Genomic DNA, 23,825 nt, shown 5'->3' on the forward strand with positions numbered 1-23,825 from the left:
ACTGGACTGAACTTTGGATGCAATGATTTCTGGACTGCCTGTGCCAAAGAATTCCTGTATGACTGCTGTCTAACTCACAAGGCGGACACATATTCTTTGTCTACAGGACAACGTCAACCTCTTCCTAAAAGCCTGCGCTAAGCTTGGACTAAAAGAAGCACAACTTTTCCACCCAGGAGACCTGCAAGATTTATCCACACGTGTGACTGTCAAGTAAGTTTTGGTTTTCTCAACTTACAATGTTCTGTAATATGCTTGACCATCCGCCAATGTGAAAATAGCTGTGGCTTAGCTATGAAAAATGCAACCAACCACTGTTTATGGCTCACAGGATGGTGATTTTGGCAGATCTTATTGTCCACTGGGCATATTCACATATTTTAGTGAAGCAGGCTTGTATTACAGTACCAAACCAGTCATTTAAATTCAATTGAGCCAGTTTGCCGTGAAAATGACTTTTGGCGTATGTTTATTTCTTTCTATTTAAAAAAAAAAATCATATTTCATTTATTGTGTTTCATTATTTATAATTATGTGTGATTTTTAGGGATTCTACTACTTCAAAGTAAATTCTAAATCTTTTTTTAGTCTATGAAATTCACTTTGAATGGCTATTTTAAATATGTTGTGGTTGTTAACATACAGTAATAGCATAATAATTGATCATATGATCAATTATTACGCTATTTCTGTATGATTTTGTTTTGTTTACAAAAAAAACACATTGAAATGGCCTTTTTGTTAAGTGAAAAATGAAAGAGGAGAGTCAATTAAGGCAGTAGACCTGCAGTGAATATATAATCTGATCTTAAAACAGCAGAATCGCCCTCATCGGTGAAGCATAAACACTCACTATCACTAAAACAGATGCTGACAAGTGGCCTGTTTGTGTTTGTCTGTGTGTAAATTTGAGATGAAGACAGATTAAATAGACTTTCCGTGAGTGAATTCTCCTCTCAGCAGGTGTTTGTGTTGTGTGCGTGTGCTGTACTGGTTTAGTTTCATTGGTTTGGATCAGCCCATACCTGTGAAAAAAACATGGTATGTTGATCAACCTGTTCAGTATTCTCACAGGTGTGTCTTTGGGAGACAGTGACGTTGTGAGATCTGTCAGCCCAGCTCTGACATGTTCATTGCTGCTTTGATATTTGCAAACAAAAGCACAAGAATTACTAGGCTATTATATTTTCCAGGTCACGTAAGTGAACTAGAACATTCGTAAGTCAACAGTTCACAGAAAAATACAATTTTTTTCATCACTTTCCCTCATGTCAATTCAACTGTGACTTGTTGACATATGAACACACAAAAAGGATACATATTCAATAATGTGCTAGTTGTTTTACAGTGAATAGGGAATCAAGATTTTACACTTCACTAAAATGCAAGCAAATGCACCATAAAAATATGAAAGTGTTTGGACTTGTGTGCTATTTTACAAGTGTTCTGAACTCCTGCAATAGATGTGACTTGCAGATTGGTCATTCATTGACAATCTTTGCTATCAGAGAATTGATCATTGAGAACTCAAAAAGCTAAACTGGATCAGTTCAGTGTGTAAACAAATCATTCTGACTTGATTCACAAGATTCACTAAACTGATTGAGTCATTTCTAAACTCTGGATGACTAGAATGATTAGCTACAATAATCCAATTAGCAAAACATTTCATTTTTAAGGAGCCTGAAACGCCCTTTTCATGTTATTGAAAGGCAAAATGTATAGTTTTCTGTTTTAAGCAGAGTGTTTAAGTGTGTCTTGAAAATATTTATTTAACCTGATGATATTTATTTAAGCCATATGACCTTACAAGTCATTAAATTGTGGTACTTTTACGTAGGGTAAGACAGAATCTGCAGACATTATTTGATATTTCTTCTGAGAATTTTGTAGAAAATCTGCAAATTTATGTAGAATGATTTTGGGATTATTTTAACAAAAAAATAAATAAAAATAAATTTTTAAATTTAATTAAATGTTTACATCGCAAATCCAATTAGATCCACTTATTTGGCAAACAAAGCAAATCTCTCATAATATATCTACTGACAGAGAGAAAATATTACTTTACAAACTGTATTATACATTATTATTATATGTAATCATATGAACATTTTCATGTTAGTCAATAATATTACTGAAATTAATTAAAAAACTGAATAAATATAAGTTTACAGACATTTACACAAGCAAATAAATAGACTCAATGATGGGCTAAAAATATGCAGAAATCTATGGATTTCTGCACTCGGAAATTCAGTGTGGGCCTATTTTCATAAGTTTTTTTAGCTTGGCAGTCTTTATTCACTTTATTTATTTATTTTTATTTTTTTTTAAATGACTTTTTTGAAACTATTTGGATACATTACATGAATACATTAAATATCAAGTTCAATTTCATACACAATTTAAATGTAGGCAGTCTTACATGCTAACGATATTAAAAAATGTAAAAGTTTGTTTTGTTTTCTTCATGTTTGTGAAAAATTCTGCATCTAGGGATGTCCCGATCAGGTTTTTGTCCCTCTAGTCCGAGTCTGAGTCAATTGATTTTGAGTATCTACTAATACCAAAACCCGAACCCAAACTTCTTAAATACATTAAAAAAGAATAAAGAGGAGCAAAAAAAAACAGATCTAGGATGTTCCTTATTTTTTATTTAATTCACCTTATTTTACCATTCAACAACTCTGTGGACAAACAGAGCACTTCTGTGAGGTAGCTTGAACAATCAAGTAATAAATAACATCAATTCTTCACTTTTGGACTTTAGTGCAACGATAATATAAAGAAAAATTTATATTAAAAACAAAAGTACCCGAACTTAAAACAACCGGCAGGCAATCCCAAGTTTACATATCTCACAGTTTGCTATGGCAATGTTGTTGTCATCAACTTTATAATACCTTCAGACGGCAGAAATACTCGCGCTTTCTGCTTCAAGCTGTTTCTGTGTTTTACTTTGCTAGTATTTAACCAATAGCACCTCTGCAACAAAGTGTCATGCTGCATGCGATGCTGTTTCGGTGTGAAGTCAAGAAAGAGGTCTAACTCTGTGCCATAAATATATATATATATATATTTATATATATATATATATATATATATATATATATATATATATATATATATATATATATATATATATATATATATATATATATTTGAGTCCTGATTGAGAGGTAACGTCCGATTCCAATCGGTTTAAAAAAAAAAAAGAAAAATATGAATATTGAATCAAAATAACTCCGTTTGGAACAATAACAAAAAGATCTGTGTGGGTGATTAATTCATTTAGTGGACTGTTTGCATTTCCTGTGTCTTCTGATAGTCGATCCTTTTGTGAACTGCCTCATTTGACTAAGGTGTGTTCAGCTCTGGCTCAAACTAGTCCAGCACAAATTATTGCTGTGTGCCAGAGAACTGTGACATATCTAAGCTGCATCACGGCACACACAAATTAGTAATGATTCAAATGGCTGAAATCATCCTTCCCATATTGATAAGACTGCTTTGAATATGGTGAAGGAAGGCTTGGTGTTTCTGCCTGGCCTGTCATTGTTGACTCAGTAAAAGTGACAGTGCCATCAGACACAAACCTGTGGGCCGAGATTAAACAATGAAGCCTTGCTACATGACGGTTACCACACCACACCCTCGCTGCCATAGCAATCTACTGAGGCTCTGATTAAACAGGACTCATCCAGTCCCCATAGGCTATCATTATAATCACTTACCGCACTCGTATACGTCTGAGGGTGTGTGTTTGTAGCCGAGTGTGAGGGTTTATCTGTGTCCACTGACAGGCATTTGTCGGAAGTGGTCCAGGGTTCTAATTTTAGAACTGACAAGCTGCTTTTTGACACTAGATGAAGTGCAGCGGTGATAGGATTCTTGTTACTTTTTTTAGCTTGTTTTCTGCTTCGTCCTCCTGGTGTAACTCTATATACTTCAGGAACATGTTGGTGTTTACATCATGTACACAACAAGAATGCTATCATTGTAGCTTGTGTTTTCTGTTGTGGGTTTGTGTAAACCATATATTTTGCATGTACTAACTGTAAGCTGGTTGAGAACTAGATGATATTTGATCAGCGTTTTTCAACACTGATATTTAGTAGGGCTTGTTTTTCAGCAGTCATTTCTTTTTTTCAAATGCCACGCGTTATTTTTCTGTTTTGAAGCGATACAGGCATTTTTCAGCTAATACAGATGGCAGTAAACTTTCTGAAATGTGAGGGCATAGTTTGTACGCCACATTAAAGTTCTCAGATCTCTCACACAGATCTGTGGTTTATAGCCCTTGTGGAGTTTGATGGCGAATGTTCATAGTCACACAGAGGGCAACGTGAGGAGATATTGCAGGCTATTGCTGGCAGGCTTGAGATAAGCAGGGCCTGCATTCATTATTACTCATCAGTCCATGAAAAGCAAGTGTCTCAGCGAGGGAAACAACTCCAGGTCATCTGTCCCTTGGGCTGTTCTTTCACCATGACAGCTGCTCAGTTTCATGGCCTGTTAATGTCTGCCAGTAAACATGATCAACATTATATTAAAACATCAAAACAAATGTATAGTGGAGATTGAAACGTTTTCCCTATACATTAGAATGTGTTATTACTATTTTTGTAATGACTTTTGTAATACGTTAAGCCATAATTTACAGAAGGCATCCACTAAAGTAGTGGTTGGAGTGATAAAAGTTCCAGTTGGCATTTCTGTGTGGAGTTTGCATGTTCTCCCGGTGTTTGCATTGGTCTCCTCCATGTGATCAGGTTTCCCACACATGTATGAGTGTATGGGAATGAGAGAGTACACTCAAAAACATTTTTTTTTTTTGCTCATTCAAACTTACTTTTTAAAATGAGCTGAAACAACACAATTCTTGAGATTTCATTGGGACAAATTAATTTTTTTATGTTCAATCCACATAAATTTGTTAAAAGTGTTAAGTTAACTTAATCAATTTGTGTTGGGACAACATGAGTGAATTGTGTGGAACCCTGCATTTTTTATAGTGTAAATGGGTGTTTCCCAGCATGGTGCTGGGTTTTTGGCTGACAGGGAATATACTGCATAAAACATATGCTGGATTAGGTGGTGGTTCATTCCACTGTGACGACCCCTCATAAATCAGGGACTAAGCTGAAGAAATATGAATTAATGAATAAATTGCTCAGGATAAATAGGTTTTTATTAATATTTTGAGTAAATAAGTTGTTTGATTTAGACCAAAAATTGTTATATTTTATGCTTTTATTTTATACATTTTCTTTATAATTTCTATTATTTAATATTAAAAGTTATTTACTTGTGTAACACATAATAAAAATAAAATAATAATAATAATAAATATTATTATTATTATCATAATAATAATAATAATAATAATAATTATTATTATTATTATTATTATTAATACATATTATTATTACTAATTTTCAGTTTGTTGTTTTGGTGTTTAAGTACATCAAGTTTACATTTTATTTTAATTTAAAGCTGTTTGAAATTCTTTTTAACTTAAAATGAACTCACACATTTCTAGACAGCAGTTTTAAAGCTTTACCCTTTAAAATCTATTGTGATTGAGATTTGCATGATCTCTGTTTTGTCCATGTACTTAGCGTGCGTATTATTAATGTTTAAATGCAGGATGTATTAAATACATTACCATCCAGCTTATTTTCATTCATTCATTTTCTTTTCGGCTTAGTCCCTTTATTAATCTAGGGTTGCCACAGCGAAACTCTTATCCAGCACGTTTTACGCAGCGGATGCCCTTCCATCTGCAACCATCACTGGGAAACATCCATACACACTCATTCACACACATAAACTATGGACAGTTTAGCCTACCCAATTCACCTACTGTATAGCTCATGTTTTTGGACTTGTGGGGCAAACAGGAGCACCTGGAGGAAACCCACTCGAACACGTGGAGAACATGCAAACTTCCCACAGAAATACCAACTGACCAGCTGAGGCTCGAACCAGCGACCTTCTTGCTGTGCTACCCACTGCGCCACCGTGCTGCCCCAGATTCTTTTCATAAATATATATTCTCATAAGCACATGACTGAAAAATTATCATGGTATGGACTATGTATTGGTCTGTAGATGACCACTATATGACTAGCTGTGAATCATAGCTTGTCATTTCTTGTCATCGAAGATGGTGAAATCCTGCTAGCTGTGTGAACTTTGTCAGTGTTTTATTATTGTCTTTTCCAGTGAACATATTGCCATGTTAGTGATTACATAATGTTATTGATAAAGAATTTTATCTCTTTCAGCATTCCAGTAGTTCATAAAGTTGATAAAAATTGCTTTTTAATATTCTGCACTGTAAAGAAAAAAAATAATTTGGGCCAGAGATGAAAGAACCAAACTGTTGGGTTAAAATTTGTAATAAAAATAATAGAAAATAATTAAATAATAATTAAAAATAGGACATCTGCTGTGTAAAACATACAGTTGAAGTCAGAATTATTAGCCCCCCTGAATTATTAGCCCCCCTGTTTATTCTACCCCCAATTTCTTTTTAACGGAGAGAAGATTTTTTTCAACACATTTCTAAACATAATAGTTTTAATAACTCATTTCTAATAACTGATTTATTTTATCTTTGCCATGATGACAGTAAATAATATTTTACTAGATATTTTTCTACACAGCTTAAAGTAACATTTAAAGCCTTAACTATGTTAATTAGGTTAACTAGGCAGGTTAGGGTAATTAGGCAAGTTATTGTATAAAGATGGTTTGTTCTGTAGACTATCAAAAAGAAAAATTAGCTTAAAGGGTCTAATAATTTTGACCTTTAAATGGTTTTTAAAAAATTAAAAACTGCTTTTATTCTAGCCAAAATAAAACAAATAAGACTTTCTCTAGAAGAAAAAATATTATCAGACATACTGTGAAAATTTCCTTGCTCTGTTAAACATAATTTGGGAAATATTTAAAAAAGAAAAAAAATTCAAAGGGGGGCTAAATAATTCTGACTTCAAATGTATGCTTGAATAGTTGGAGGTTCATTCCGCTGTGGCGACCTCTGAAATAGAGACTAAAGTAAAGGAAAATGAATAAATGAAATGAATAATTAAAAATCATTAAAAGCTTTAACACAACAATTGGGTTTGTCCAATGTTTGCCCCAGCATTGTAGTATATAGTGTTCATAATTATGGATGTGGTGCAGAAACAACTGTGGTGCAGAAACAATATTGTTCTTGTTCAGCATACTGTATATCCCATCATCTCATGCTCCAGCTGAACTGACACATAAACATCTCTTTAAAAAGCGGTTCTTTCAGTACATTCACATGCTTTGTAAGAGACTGCCCTCCAGATATTTTTGGTACAATGGTACAATATACAATTTACTGTACTGGTTCAATCTACCATAATGGAAAAACACTGGAAAATTGTTGTTTTCTCACAGCTGCATAAGTCAGTTCAGGTCAGTACAACAGTGGTGTTGGTACACTGTTGTATATCAAAAGTTTATAGGATTGAAGATTTACATTGTTGTGGTTTGTATAATGTTTTCATTATAAAGGCTGTGAAAGAATGAATATGTTATTTGCTCAATGGCGTGCGGCACTGGATGGCATCAGTGATAGATTGTGAATTGCTCAATTGTCCTAGCCATAAGCAGACAAACAAGAGCTGCGTTTGTGCGGCACTCGTTCGTCACACTAGTCAAAATTATACGCTTACAATGTTTACGTGTGGATTGTGGCTGGTGAATCAGATAAGAATGTATCAAGTCTTTGAGGATGCATTAAATCAATGGTAGTCAGTTCCTTCATTGAAATGTTTATGTTGTATGATGGAGCTGTAAGTGAAGAAACCAAAACACAAAGAGCGATTGATGCAAGCTGACATGAGTAATTATTAGTGGCTTTCGTTTGTGAAACCAGGAACATTCTTTACCCGCTGAATGTCACTGAACAGGGCTGTGAGGTCTTAATGACCCAGCTATGCACACACACCCTTTAATGTTGGGCTTTATAAATGAGGGGTGTTGGTGTGTCATGAATCTGCCCTCCTGTTGTCACTGTGTCAGTTAATTGTTTCCTCAAAAGGGATTGGCAGGTCTTCACCAACCCTTTATGAACCTGATTTTTTTATGTGGAAGATGGATGAAATATTTTAAAAATTCTAGAAGTATGTTGTGGATGTTGGCTGAGGCCTGTGATGTCATTTAGACCAAGTGTAGGTAAGGCCTAAAAATTAATACCATTTTTGGCTATGGCAATGGCTGGTGACTATATATTGTTTCTTCCCTCTAAACAATGTGTGCATTATTTCATTACAAAACAGGCAGAACAAATTGAACAAGCACACATATCTTCTGTTTGTATTTTATTTTATTTTATTTTATTTTATTTTATTTTATTTTATTTTATTTTATTTTATTTTATTTTATTTTATTTTATTTTATTTTATTTTATTTTATTTTATTTTATTTTATTGTTTTGTTTTGTTTTTATTTTAAAATTTTATTATTTTCTTTTATTGTTTTCTTTTATTTTATTATTTTTTATTATTCATTTATTTAATTATTCATTGTTTTAAAAACAGAAATACCGTTCTATTGAATTGATTTTGATCATTTAAATGTATTATTATTATCGTTGTAATTGTTTATAACAGCAAAAATTTTAAAACTGCAAAACAGGCCGAACAAATTGGGTAAGCACACATAATTGCAGTTGTTATTTAATTTAATTTATTCCTTTTTTTTTTCAGCTTAGTCCCTTTATTAATCTGGGGTCGCCACAGCAGAATGAACCGCCAAATTATCCAGCATATGTTTTATACAGCTGCAACTCATCACTGGGAAACATCCATACACACACACACTCATACACTACAGACAATTTTGCCTACCCAATTCACCTATACCGCATGTCTTTGGACTGTGGAGGAAACCGGAGCACCCGGAGCAAACCCACGCGAACATGCAAACTCCACACAGAAACGCCAACTGACCCAGCCGACCTTCTTGCTGTGAGGCAAATGTGCTATGCACTGCGCCACTGTGCAGCCTTTATTTTATTTTATTTTATTTTATTTTATTTTATTTTATTTTATTTTATTTTATTTTATTTTATTTTATTTTATTTTATTTTATTTTATTTTATTTTATTTTATTTTATTTTATTTTATTTTATTTTATTTTATTTTATTTTATTAACAGCAAAACAAAAAAAAACTACAAAACAGGCAGAATAAATTGAGTAATCACACATAATTGCAGTTGTAATTTAATTTAATTTAATTTTTTTATTATTCATTTATTTAATTATTCATTATTTTAAAAACAGAAAAACAGTACTATTGAATTGATATTAATCATTTAAATATATTATTATTATCATTTTGATTGTATATAACAGCAAAATTAAACATTTGTGTTTTATTTCTTTCAACCCATGAGCTTTTGTTGTGACAGAGACATGTGACCATATGCTAACTCTTTTTTTTTTTTTTTTTTTTTTTTTTGTCCACGAAAATCTTATATTCAACTCAAGCTTATGCACCAGTCAATCTGAAAACACTATAATGAGCTGATCATGAAAAAAGATCACAGTGCAATGTATTGGATATATACCTGTACAAGTCTAGTGCAATCTTTTGATTTTAATGTTAATGATCAACCTATATGACCAACAATATTTCACTTTGGAGAATGTTAATTTAAGGTCTTGTGTGTAGATGATATATGTTATCTCAATTACAGACATTTTCACTTACCACATCTTTATGAGCCTCTGTGGTTTGAACATTGTTTGGAGGGATGCAGCACAATTTAATTCAGAACTTTCTATTGTGCTCTGCTTTAAAACGATCCAACGCAATAATCACACATACACAAATTGTTTGGTTCAACACATCCTAAATGTCAGTTCAACTTTCCCACGGACTAGTACTGTTTGGTTTATGACAGGGACCTGCGCAGACTGTATCATCAGGCCCTGAAAATATGTGAAAAACAGCTTTAGGGAATGTAGTTAATTTCACATGAAAATTCAAGAATGCATTAGCTTGATGTCGCCTTTTGTGAGAATATAACAGTGAAAACATCATATCCTCACAAACAGTCATTAGCTCTAACAACATTTTTTTTTTTTTTGCCTTGGGAACAAACGGGTGATTACAGGCAATTTGACGCAGTCTTGTACTTGTTTAGACACATTAGTTCAAAGCATTTAAAGTCTGATGTGTGAATAGAGACCCCATTGAAAAGCATTTGTCTCTGATTATGTCTGACAGGGTTTTGAGTAGAAAAATGAGCTGTTGCTGTTGGAATGTTCCAGCCACAGTTCTTTCACTAAAGAACGGAGTATTAAAGAGTGCCAAGAGTGCCTGTTGAACACAAATGCACTTTTTTATCACACTGCAACCCTGTTTTAACAATATAAATAGCCTATTCACCAATCCAATCTATAAATGTTAAAAAATCTGGAATTTAAAAAAAATCTGGCCTCTTTTTAGTATGATTGCAACAACAACAACAAAAAGTGGGAAATATATCATGTTCACATGTCTTGTGAAGTAATGTTAAAGCTTTTTGTGAGAAAGAAGTCAAATGTAGTTGTAAATGTCTACCTTTATGATAGTTTTATTCTTTTATGGTATCTTTGCATCCTTCTTGATGTTTGAAATCTTCTGGTCATATTTGTTAGTTAAAAAAGAGGTCTGGTTTATTTTCCAAAAATAATTTTTTACAATCCTCAGAAGACACAATATTACAGTACACAGTTTTGTACCTTTTTCATGATGAGAAACTGAATAAATGTTGGCAGAACTGTAATTTTCAGATGCACTTTTTGTCCAGATTTGTATAGAAATGCTGGTTAAGCTTTCCCTTTCAAGATCAGTTCTTCCTCCATATAAAATAACATGATCTTATGATCTCCCCCCCCACACACACACCTTAAAAATATAAAGGTTTTGCTGATAAATAAAGGCTCATATTCATGTGATCTCATCTGATCATCTGATCCCACGAAACCAAAATAAATCTTTAAGGTTCCCAAAATAAAAGTTCCCTTCCATCTATTTTTCCCCCCAACAAAGAATCCTTTGGCTTTTTCATGGCTCATAAATTATCATTAGGTAACAAGCGTTTCAGGCAGAATGTTCTTGACACTTTTTTTTCCAGCGGCTTTGTAAATGTGGACTTTGTTCTGATGGCAGACACGGTCTTCTTTTCCTCTTACGACTTTTATTGGAGCAATAAATTGTTGTTATCGGGAGCAGTGAACGCCTTTATTCAGCTAGATGAACATGTCATACAGGTTCACCAGCTTTAAAAACACACATCATAGAATCACTCTTCTTGTCATAAATCTGACAACAAGACTGTCCCAGCCAAAAATGTATTCGTATTCACTCTGAAGAGTATTGTTAGTGCTGGAAGAATGTGCTCTATGGATGTCAATAGGGACTGCCAGGATGGTACAGTATGTACAGCGCAGGTGCTCTCAGTCACTTTAGTGTCATTAAATGCTCTGAATACTACAGGCCAGGCATGTGCTACTGTACTACTGAGTTATCTATAACCACATAAAAAGTGCAACATATGTAAAGGAGACTCATAACTGTGGTTGCAATCCAACATGACTTGTGAAATTCAGTCAGTCTTTAACCCATGAGAATAAATACTCCAGTAATGCAATCTCGCAGCAAGTTGTAGCATTTTGATTTAGTGGCTAGTTTGTATAAATTTGTACAATCTCATCTATGACAAATGATGGTTGGGTTTAGAATGGGGTTCGGGGCAAGCCTCCTTTTAAAAATCTTATGTTTAACAACAAATGAATGTCATACGAATTAGCCAATTCTCTGACAATAAGATAAAATAGTGATGTTTCCTCGTGAGATTGTACTGCCCACAGAATCCCAGGAGAACATAAACACAAAGCACACTTAAGGTGTTTTCACACCTGCCTTATTTAGTTTAGTTGAATCGCACTACAGTTTATTTTCCCCTTGGTTCGGTTCATTTGGGCGGGTGTGAATATAGCAATCGAATATAGAGTGCGCACCAACAGCGGACCAAAAAAGCATACCGAGACTCCCTTGAAGAGGAGAGTGGTGTGGAGGAAAGATATTTGTTGACAGCTCTTTACCAACAGTTTTAAACAGTGAGAGAGGGGGAAAAACACTACCTGATGGATCGTTGGGAATATTTCCGGAAGATGACCATATTGCAGTTTAGCTAAATTAATTCACGCCTCCTACGGGAGTTCCATTGGCATTTTACCGCACGTTTATTCTGACCAATTTTAAAGCAGTTTAGGAAATACGTTCAATAAAATCTGGCCAATGAGTGATGTGGATTTTGTCAGATGACTGCATTTTTGGTTCTTTTCAACTGGTTCAGACCAAATCAGTCAGTGTGGTGTGAAAAGGATCCAAAACGGAAGAAAAATGCTACAATGCATCACTTGGTGCCGTTGGTCTGGACCAAATTAACCAAACCACAGATGTGAAAGCGCCCTAGTTAGTTAATTAGTTTATTCCCAACAACTTACTGGCTGTTGTTGAAATTTCCATACCAACAGATAAAACAAACTCTTGCGATACTTTCAACAAAAACACTATAGGCGTCACTATATGTCTTCAGTGTAACCATTGAGGCATATTTAGAATACAAATAATTTATTAACATATTCAAATATAGGGGTGTGAGTGGCACGATTTCCTCACAACAAGACGGTCCTAGCCTGGTTCTAGCCCCGATTGGGTCAGTTAGCATTTCTGTGTGAAGTTTGCATGTTCTCCCCGTGTTCGCGTGGGTTTCCTCCAGGTGTTCCGGTTTCCCAAAGACCAAAGACATGTGGTATAGGTGAATTAGGTAAGCTAAGTTGTCCGTAGTGTATGAGTGTGTATGGATGTTTCCCAGTGATGGGTTGCAGCTGGAAGGGCATTCGCTGCGTAAAACATATGCTGGATAAGTTGGCAGTTCATTCCTCTGTGGCAACCTCAGATTAATAAGGGACTAAGCCACACAAAAAAATGAATGAATGAATGAAAAGCACAATAAAACATGATTAACAATGTGTTGTCAACATTATAAGACATCCGTTTCTTTAAGAAGTACATTTTCTGTTGAAGCTTTCTCCTGTATGGACAGTCAGTCCATACATCCCACTTAACTCTGTTGTCCAACATCACACCCATATATTTATAAATTGTTACTTATCGAATTTGCTCTCCATTAATTAATGCAGGATGAGTTTTGCTTTGTGCTCTCTCGCTCTCTCTCTTTCTTTTTCTAAAATCAGTAACCATCTCCTTAGTTTTAGGATTATTTAGGAGAAGATATGATTTAACAGTGAGAATAATAGACACATACTGTAACTAAACAAAAGCAGAGGCACTTATAAACAAATAGAAACAATAGGTAAGCATGGCAACAAACAGGCGTACAGTAAAGTACAGCTGCATCCCAACTGACTTACTGACCATCCTAAATGCACTATAAAAAGGCTGGTTTCCAAGAATTCCTTCATGTTGTCCTAACACAAATCGAGTTAAGTTAACTTGTTTTTACAAATTTAAACAGACTGAACATAAAACTATTAAGTTGTCCAAACAAACTCCAGAATTGTGTTGATTCAGCTTATTTTAAATAAGTAGTTTAAACAACCAGCAAAATCTTTTTTGAGTGTAGTGTTTGAACTATATAATTAAAACTATTGAATGTTAAAATAAGTAATCCAAAGTTAGCCAGATGGTCAACTGTTTCTAACAGACATTTAAAAAGCAGAACCATTATAATAGCTAATATATACGACAGCATTGAGGCCATTTATTAAAATACATTTAGTCAAGCACACAAGATGAGTTCTCTGAACATATTTCTCAGCTAAATTCCAGATTAATATACTTATAACATACAATAATAATAACATATATGTTAACAATTTTACTCTTAAACTCAAAATAAGGGACTTAAAGGGTCCCTTATTTAGGAAATGGTGCAGATTTTATATAATCTCTTTGGTCAAAACAACAAAGAAGGAAATACCTTACTTTGTTGCACACAACAGCAGGATGTCAAGGATCTTAAGTTCAAGATGCCATTGACATTTTACTTAGTGGAATGTGGTATTTTTATTGTGATCCTGTTTGGTCTTAACCTTAGGTGACAATGCTCATAAATAACCAATCAAGAACAAGGTGGTGCTATATGAGTAGAACACACAGTACAGTACACTGTTGTGCATATACATCTTCAGCGTATGCATTGCTTGTTGCATTTCTGAAATAAAAAATTGTGGTCCATTTTAAAACAGGGTCGTTTTTCTGTTGTTCATCAGGTCTTTATATCATGTTTTTCAGAGCGTGTTTTCAGTCTGTGTTCTTTTGTTTAGAGCCACTGGGAGCTGGCCTGATGGGATTGTGCTTTCACCTTCTAGCTCATTCACCAGTGCACACAGAGACCCGAAACATGCCCACTGTTCTTTTATTGTACTTTTCCCAGGCTGTGAGCGATTAACCAAACACCTCTTCTCCCCTACAGGCACCAGGAGAGCAGCAGGAGGCTCAAAAATGTAAGTGCCAGTGCTGATGTTAAATCATGTTTATGCCCTAATTTGCTCCTTTGCAATATTCTGTGAGCCTTAGGAGTCTTGCTTTTTTCCTGTGGCGTCTAATAAAATGCTCACTTTACAGCTCCCACATTGCGGTTTGTGGTTGTCTGCTTATCTCTTAAAGTAGTGCTGTGGCATTATATCAGAGAAGCATTTTAAGAGGCCTCTTTTAAATCTCAAGTATAGCTCTAGAAAGCAAATGCAGTGGCCAAATGATTGTCTGGATACATGGATGTCTGGAGTGAATGTCTGAATAAAATATTGGTGGATTTGTGAGAAACTAACACAAAATATAAATACATCAAGTTTAATCATATTATTTTCTATTTTAATAATCTTTTGAGGCATTATTGCTATTTGAAGTAGATTTTTTAATTGGTTTGATTGATTTATTCATGTGATGGCAAAAGTTTGCGTGCTCTGTTATTCTATTTTTATATAGTTTCAAATTTTAATGTATTCATGTTATGGCAATGCTTAATTTTCTTTTTCTTTGAGAAATTATTTTAAATGTGCTGATTTTGTGTTATGCTAGTTTGTTGTGCTATTGCAGCTTGCACACAGCCTTTTATTGTATCAGTAAACTGTAATTTGTTGCAAAATATGTACTAATACTGGCCTAATGTGTTGATTTGCGTCTTAGGTTCTAATCACCATATATTGGTTGGGAAGAAAGGCACATGCTGATCCTTTTTATAATGGACCTTACCTAAAACTGAAGGCTTTCGAGGGATTACTTGGCACCACACTATATAAGGTAAGATATAATACTGACATTATTCGCTATTTCCCTCTAGTATGTACTCTCAGAACTTGTTTGTTTGAATACCACTGATTCTTTTAGAGTAGCTGACCGTGTAAATCTCTTTTTATATGCTCTCTGGTATTTAAGATATCTTGTAGGAATGCAGTACAGTGGGCTCATAGTTACTAAATGCACTTTGAAAAGGGCTGTTCTGTCTGTTTTCAAGTACAACCAACATTCTTAGATTGAAATACATTTATTTAAAAGCAATTAAATTGCCTACACTAAAAAAAAAATCATGGTTGCCTTAAGCTTTTAAGATGAATTAAATTAACTTTATGAGTACATTGAACTTATATTATGTTAAACTGACTTAAAATAGCTTGCATAACTTATAAAATTAAGTTAGTACATGATTACTTAGTTTAATAAGTTACAATGACCTTAAAACATATGCTGTCAAGACTAGTTGATTATATAATTTTTTACAGTGTAGGTCGGATATGTAGTCTTAATTTCTAACAAATAAATAAGTAAACTTAAGTTACAGTTTTTTTGAAAACAAAACTTAATATCTTAAGTAACTTTAATGAGAAATGCCTTGACCACTTGACATATGGATCATTATTGCGATTAGTTCCTATTTTCAATATAAAGACTTCATTGTAGTAAAATGTTTCCATGACACAAGCAACCCTCTTCAGTTTGTATGCAGTTTGGTTACTTTTAACTGACAAAATTCTTGTATGTAGCTTGTTAGCATTGGAAGGCTACTGAGTGCCATGAATTACTTTGCAATGTAGTTATAACAGCGTTTGCCTTTGCTTCATCACTTTATTTGAAGTATTTTGTGGTTGTAGATTATGTAAGGAGCAGAGACTTTGCTTTCAGTTGTCTTTTGAGCAAGTTTAGGGGATCAAAGTGAAATTAATGGAGTCCATTTATTGTTTGTATGGACAACAAATAGCATTTGTGTACATCCAAGCAAAAAAAAAAATTAGGGATGCACAGAAATTAACATTCTGAGCAGAAACTGAAAATTACGGATGCACTTGATTGAAAAACAAAATCAAAATCAATAATGGTTTGTAATCATCAGGTATTATTTTATTAAAGTAATTTTATAAGACTTTTCAGTGTAACTTAACTTAAATGATACTGTTTACATGAAGGAAAGTTTAATTGCGATAATGCCTTGATCCTATTATAAAGGTAAATATAAATATATACTTATTTGTTAAAGAAACTCTTTTAAAAACTCTGATTTATGAAGTAAAAAACACCGTACCTAAATCATTCATTCAGACTAGTATCCAAATTTTAATTTAAAGCATTTATGATACTGTTTGCATGAAGTTTAATGCAATGATGATGAAGTTTAATTGCAATAATGCCTTAATCCTAGTGTAAGGGTAAATATAAATATAGACTAATTTGTTAAAGAAGCTCTGATTTATTAAATAATAAAAGACTTTACTTAAATCATTCATTCAGACTAGCATTCAAATTGTCATTTGAAGCATTTATGTATTAAATATTTTATTAAAGACTGCAGCCATTACAATTTTGTCTAAATCTCTAGTAAACTTTGTTATTTATTTGTTATCTTTTCAAAATCATAGAAGAATTGTGATCCTTAATATTAAATACTGTATATACAGCTATGGAAAAAATTAACAGAGTACTTGAATATCCTATGGATTCGGTGAATTTGTCAGGTGTGGGATTAAGTCAAAATAGTTTTATTCTGTAATGTTCTAATTTAATATACAAAATACATAGTTGGTCACTGATCAGTACAGAGTTTTTTATTTGTTGTCATTTTTTTCTTAGTAATGTGTTGTGTAAAAATGAATGTAATGGTGTCTGAAAAATGGCACTTTTATGGCACAATTTAAGTTTTTATTTTAAAATGTTAATAGTAATGTCGTCAGAAGTTTACAGAATAAAACAAATACATACATATACACTACAGGTCAAAAGTTTGGGGTCAGTTATTTTTAATGATTAATTTTATTTGACAATTTAAATAAAATGATTCTGTTCATCAAGGCTGTGTTTATTAAATGTAAAAATTGTTATATATTTATTAATATAATTAATTGTTAAATATTTATTTATTAAATATATGTTTATTACTTATTGTATGTAGTTTCAAACTAAATTATTACTCCTGTCATTATTGCTTTTATTACTATTACCATTAATAATAATAATAATAATAATAATAATAATAATAATAATAATAGAGTGTAATAGTATTAATATTAGAGTGATTTCTGAAGGATCATGTGACTCTGAAGACTGGAATAATGAAGCTGAAAATTCATCTTTAAAATCACTGAAATAAATGATTAAATTTAATTTTAAACTACTTTTAAACAGTTCTTTTATAGTGCAATAACATTTCACAATTTTACAATTTGTACTGTATTTTTGATTAAATAAATTCAGCCTTGGTGAGGTATACAAAACATTTAAAAATCCTACTGACCCCAAACTTTTGACCAGTAGTGTAAATCATAAAATAAATAACTGAAAATAATTGGAATTAAATATATATTTCCATAGCAGTGTGTGTCGTTAATTTTTCCAGAATTGTGTAGCTCTAGTTTTAACACTTCTGTATACAAGACTGGCCCAACTGTCATGACTAACAATTGAAGAAACAGACAATTCTTATGAGTAAGCCCGTGTTTGTGCACTGATCAAGTCTGTGTGCTGTATTTGTTGTTTGTGTTGTTCCCTTGTGCCTGCTGTGTGTGTCGGCCCGTCTCCCTCACACTCACACCCTTGTGCTCGACAGGCTCTAGAGGATTGCACATCACTGCGGGCCAGTGTGCCAAACCGCTCTTATCCAGATAGCTGGTACTCAGAAAGAGAAGAGCTCATCCCGCTGCGGGCCGGACACAGGAGAGAAGACTCTCTAGACAGCCTCAATTCGCTGGGCTCCAGGACCTACAGCACATCCTCAGACACCACACTCAAAGGCAGCAGCGAGGGTAAGACTCTTCAGTCTCTTTTGTGTGTTCTAGCTTGACTTTCAGAGATGAGTTGATGAATAAAAAAGCAGAAGCTGGATAAATCATTTTGTGTCATGTTACACGCAAAAAAAAAATCTAAAAGAAAGAATAATATGCAGTTCATTTTAGGTAGGGGTGACACAGTGGCTCAGTGGTTAGCACTGTCGCCTCACAGCAAGAATGTAGCAGCTTCGAGTCCCAGCTGGGTCAGTTGGCATTTCTGTGTGGAGCTTGCATATTCTCCCCATGTTCATGTGGGTTTCCTCCGGGTGCTCTGGTTTCCCCTGCAGTCCAAAGACATGGTATAGGTGAATTGAATAAACTAAAATGGCCGTACCGTATTCCTGTAATAAGTGTTTATGGATGTTTCCCAGTACTGGGTTGCAGCTGGAAGGGCATTCGCTGCATAAAACATATGTCGGAATAGTTGCTGATTCATTCCACGGTGGTGACCCCTGATCAATAACGGGACTTAGCCGAGGGAAAGTGAACGAATGAATAATTTTAAGTAATGGATAATGTACATCTAATACACATCATCTATGCTGGGCTGCTGATAAGACTGCTGATAGGCTTTATTCAATGAAAACAACCACCCAGATCTACATCATCCCGCTTATTACACTCAGCTGCTTGCAACAGAAGTAAACAATTAGACACAAAACATTGATCTAAGCTATAATAATTTACTAATTTAACTCTTAAATTAAACATAAAACCCACACTAACGTGCATATTGAGGCACAAGATGATGCCAAACAGCGCTGTGACAGATAAGCATATAAATATGTAAGATGATTCATAGTACCCTGTGATATTGTTTATATTGTATAAATTGGCAGTTGTTATGTGGGAATAACATACCTTGTAATCTAATCAGAAACCAATCAGAATCAAGTACTTATGTACTTACACTACATGTAATATAAATAAATAAATAAATAAATAAATAAATAAATAAATAAATAAAACTTTAGCTTATTGATTAACTTATTAATTAAAAGGGACATATCATGATAATTTGGCTTCAGTCCCAGCTACATGTTCCTACCCAGAAAATGTGAAAATGGACACTAAGTAATTTAGTTTGACCTTTTTCTGCTACATGTATAAAAGCAAGCCACTCAGATTTCACTCTCCTAGTGACGTTGGAAGGAATATTTTTCCACTGCTTAAGCTGTATGGTCATGGTCATTTTGCTGCATGAGAGTTGCTTCTTTTGTTGTTTCTGGAGTGTCAGAATAACATGTTAAGCTCCACCCAATTCTGGAAAAGCAGCAGCTCATTTTCTTCCAATAGGAATATTTTTGCTCACATCCACAGGGGAGATTTTGGCTAGCTGTAATAAATGATCTGTTAGGTATTTTAAGCTAAACCTTCACAGACATGTTCTAGGGACACTGACTTTTTATTTTACATTAAGAAAACTGGCATGTCCCCTTTAACTCTTGCTTGTCAAATCAAATGCCTGGTGCCCTCTAGGGGATCCATGAAGCTTTTGTCATGAGCTGTATTTTGCTCTTTGATCGTCAGCAGATGCTGTTTTAACGGAAAGTGCAAACCGCCATCAGCTCATAGTCTTCTACACGGTTGCATTTCAGTGACATTAGCATCTTTCTACTCAGTCAGAGTCCCAGGGGCTCAATTGCAGCTCATGAGAAAGGTGCTGATGTAATTATCTACTCATATAATTAGTGCTCTGGACTGTCTACGTTCACCCCAGTGAGACATTTTTTCGTTTTCCCCACTGACCTGCCAATGAGTCACTTGCTTCCCACTGACATGTTTACTACTGAGAAATATGTGCATGTGTGAACTTTGGGGGAAATTATTATAAATATTAGGACAATTAAGACATTTCAGAATACACTATTGCTGAATGAGAGGTTTCAGTGTATTTTTATAATCTTAAAATAATTAACGTAAAATACTACAAATCGAATAATTCTAAATGTGCTGATTCCTTCTTGAAGCTCAGGAAACACTATTTATTATCACAGTTTTTTTTTTATTTTATTTTTTTTATTTATTTATACAGGGACAATGTACAACATGATATGTTGTGCCAGAGTTAGGTATAAAGCTAATTTACATCTGCAGTCCCTGGGCAGGAAGTTGTAACAAATTTAACAGTAAAAAATAATACAATATACACTTACAGTACAATACATACAATACATCACTGTCAATAAAATAAAATCAAATTAGTGGCTACATATCTGATTTTTTTTTAAGCCAAATTTTAAGAACATCTTTAAAATGATTAAAAGTGGTACTCTCTCTGATATACACTGGTATTTTATTCCATCGTTTACACATCATAATGAAGCTTCATATTTTGGGGGACACGTGAATAAAATAATGCATTGACCCCAAATTTTTAAGCCGCAGTGTTTATTGAATTAATGTACATTTCTAAGGTTCACACTTAGATATTGCTTAATAATATTAGCTAGTTTGGCATGCTGTCCAGGGAGAGAACCCTGAGCTTGGAGATAATTGAGCCTATGGTTCCCACCTGGTCAAAAAGCATGTAAGGGGGTATGAGGTCAGATAGTCCTCGAGAGCTAGTAAAAGAGGAATGGGCGAAGATTGGGTGGATGGGGGGTTTCTTCAGAAAACAAAGATATGGGAGTAGTTTTAGACAGGCTACTTATAGTGAGTTTGAATTAATCTGATTGGCTTACTAATGATTGCGAATGGGAGACCAGCCACGTTGATCAAATCATGCGCTCCTCTCGAAATTAGTTTGTGAAACTTCACTTATTTATATTATATTAACAACCTGTGTTGGGAAAAGTTACTTTTGAAAGTAGTTTATTACAATATTGAGTTACTCCTCCCAAAAAGTAATTATTTGCGTTACTTTTTATGGAAAGTAATGTGTTATATTACTTTTGGGTTACTTTTGCATTACTTTTCCTTTCCTCGCTGAGGTTTGATCTCTTTCAGAACTTGCAGCGACCTTTTTTTTCCTTTAAAAAAATTTAGAATAAAATTATATTTTGAGAATTTTCTGAGCCCAAAGCTATTCAGTACATGCTGTATATACAGATTAATGAAAGCATGTAATATTTGCGTTATTATTTGTGTTATTAGTTAAGTAAATTCACTGTCCATTGAGATAAAGATTGCAATAAAGCCTAAGAGTACTAACATGAAATAATTTATATTAAGGCAAAAACTGATTTTAAACCTTTAAAATGTTTGATAATAAAATGAACAGTAAGACGATAAAGAAAATCCTGAAAACAAAATAAATCTTTAAGCTTCATACACTGAATAAATTGGTTCACATGGCCTTAACAAATGTGAAAATTGTTTCCCAAAAGAGAAAAAATCGTAATCGCTTCTACAGTAGACAGTAGCTATGTTTCCATCCACCTATTTTCATGTGCATTTTGAATATGCAGATAAAAAAATGGTTTGTACAACTGTGGAAAACTTTAAAGACAGGTCATCTGACCTTTGTCATAAGAAACACAGCTTCAGGAATGTACTAAATGGCATCTCTATGAAGATCTTTATTCTTTTACATTTTGTAAGTTTTAGGGTCCCAGAGATGGGTTGCGACTGGAAGGGCATCCGCTGTGTAAAAACATGTGCTGGATAAGTTGACGGTTCATTCCGCTGTATCGACTCCGGATTAATAAAGGGACTAAGCCGAAAAGAAAATGAATAAATAAAATTTTAGGGTTATGAGCTAGAAAATATCATTACCTCATTATAAAAATAGTTAAAATCCCAGCCAGGAAAGAAAACAATCACATGTGTGTGTGTGTGCGTGTGCGTGTGTGTGTGTGTTAAAAGCCTCACCCACGGCTCTCTGTGCTGTTTCTCCAGGTTGTGGCAGTGACCCTGAAGCAGATCTGAGCTTCACCATGGCAGACAGTAAGGAGTACCGCCGTTCACAGGTCATAGCACCTAAGACTACCACTCAGTTCAATCAGTTTCTCCCAACACGGGACAAGCAGTCCGGCTACGTTCCAGCACCATTACGCAAGAAACGCGCAGAACGAAATGAAGACAACAGAAGAAGCTGGGCGAGCCCTATGTTCACAGAAGATGATGGCACTTTCACTAGGTACAGTAATGCAAACTGCACTTCAGAGATTCAAGGGGGCATTTGTTAAAGTATTTTCACCCTCTTTTTAGAAAGGTGACCAGTAATGATGTGGAAAGGGTGGGTTTGGTCTTTCTCTAATGTGCAAAACAACACCATAGAAAAATAACAAAAGAATGGTTAATATGTCAATTGTATTTCTAAGAAAGCAATGAAATGGAAAAAACTAATTGAGTATTTCTCTAATCTTCACATGTTTTTCTAAACAAAAAATCAGTTTTGCATGCATGTTCTTGACTCTAAATGAGAAATTGTCACAAGATTTCAAGCAACAGGGCCTACTGTAAAATAACGTTTTGCCAAACCTGCCATCTGTATGTTTTTTATTATAAGTATGCAGAATAAATTGGGCAGACATATATTATTTTAATATTGTTTTATTAGTTCATTTATTATTATTATTATTATTATTATTATTATTATTATTATTATTATTATTATTATTATTATTATTATTAATTTTATTATTATTATTATTAATAATAATTTTATTATTATTATTATTATTATTATTATTATTATTATTGTTATTATTATTATTAATAATAATTTTATTATTATTATTATTATTATTATTATTATTATTATTATTATTATTATTATTATTATTATTATTATTATTATTATTATGTCAGTCAATGCGTCTCACAGCATGAAGTTTGCTGGTTCGAATCCCAGCTGAATCAGTTGGCATTTCTGTGGGAAGTTTCCATGTTCTCCCCGTGTTCGCGTGGGTTACCTCAGAGTGCTCTAGTTTCCCCAACAAGTCCAAAGACATGCGCTATAGGTAAATTGGGTAAGCTAAATTGTCCATAGCGTGTGTGCATATGTCCTGGTCCGCCAGGTTTGTGGTTGAGCATTAGGCTAACAAACCACCTTGTAAAAATGAGATGTTATGAAACAACAGCATGGTGTGGCTAAATATCAACTTCAATATAAATGGCCCTGGGAGTAAGTAAGCATATTTACATATTTTAACTTAAAATAATTTAATTAATTAAAATTACCATTTTATTACACTCTCTGAAAAAAAGGTACACAGTGGTACAATAATGTTCCTTAAGGAACAGTTTTGTACCTTGTAAAAGTTGTATCATATATGGTACAAAAAGGCCTCTTATGATACTGTTCTGTACCTTTTATGGTACAATTGAAATTAAGGTACACAACTGTTCTCATAAAAGGTACATAAGTATTGGACAACCCCTTTATTACAATATCTATGAAAATAAATATTACTGGAAAGGCAAAGTGATTTTATGAATAAATTCCATATTAAAACCTGAATCATCATTTAAAAGCACATGTTTAAAGAAACTCATA

At 33.6% G+C, this 23,825-nt stretch overlaps 1 protein-coding gene across 9 annotated transcripts in view; it reads left to right on the top strand.

Moving 5' to 3' along the window:
- The window catches only part of lmo7a (LIM domain 7a), an 81,932-nt gene that overhangs the window by 18,269 nt on the left and 39,838 nt on the right, over window positions 1-23,825 (top strand). For all 9 annotated transcript variants that reach the window (XM_056465100.1, XM_056465101.1, XM_056465104.1 and 6 more), the window contains exons 4-8: window positions 107-213; window positions 14,542-14,572; window positions 15,255-15,368; window positions 18,163-18,358; window positions 22,223-22,463. In XM_056465100.1, coding sequence (XP_056321075.1) covers window positions 107-213; window positions 14,542-14,572; window positions 15,255-15,368; window positions 18,163-18,358; window positions 22,223-22,463 — 689 coding nt within the window. The remainder of the gene's footprint in view (window positions 1-106; window positions 214-14,541; window positions 14,573-15,254; window positions 15,369-18,162; window positions 18,359-22,222; window positions 22,464-23,825) is intronic.

Source organism: Danio aesculapii, chromosome 9 (assembly GCF_903798145.1).
Source record: "Danio aesculapii chromosome 9, fDanAes4.1, whole genome shotgun sequence".
In the NCBI taxonomy this organism is placed as follows: domain Eukaryota; kingdom Metazoa; phylum Chordata; class Actinopteri; order Cypriniformes; family Danionidae; genus Danio; species Danio aesculapii.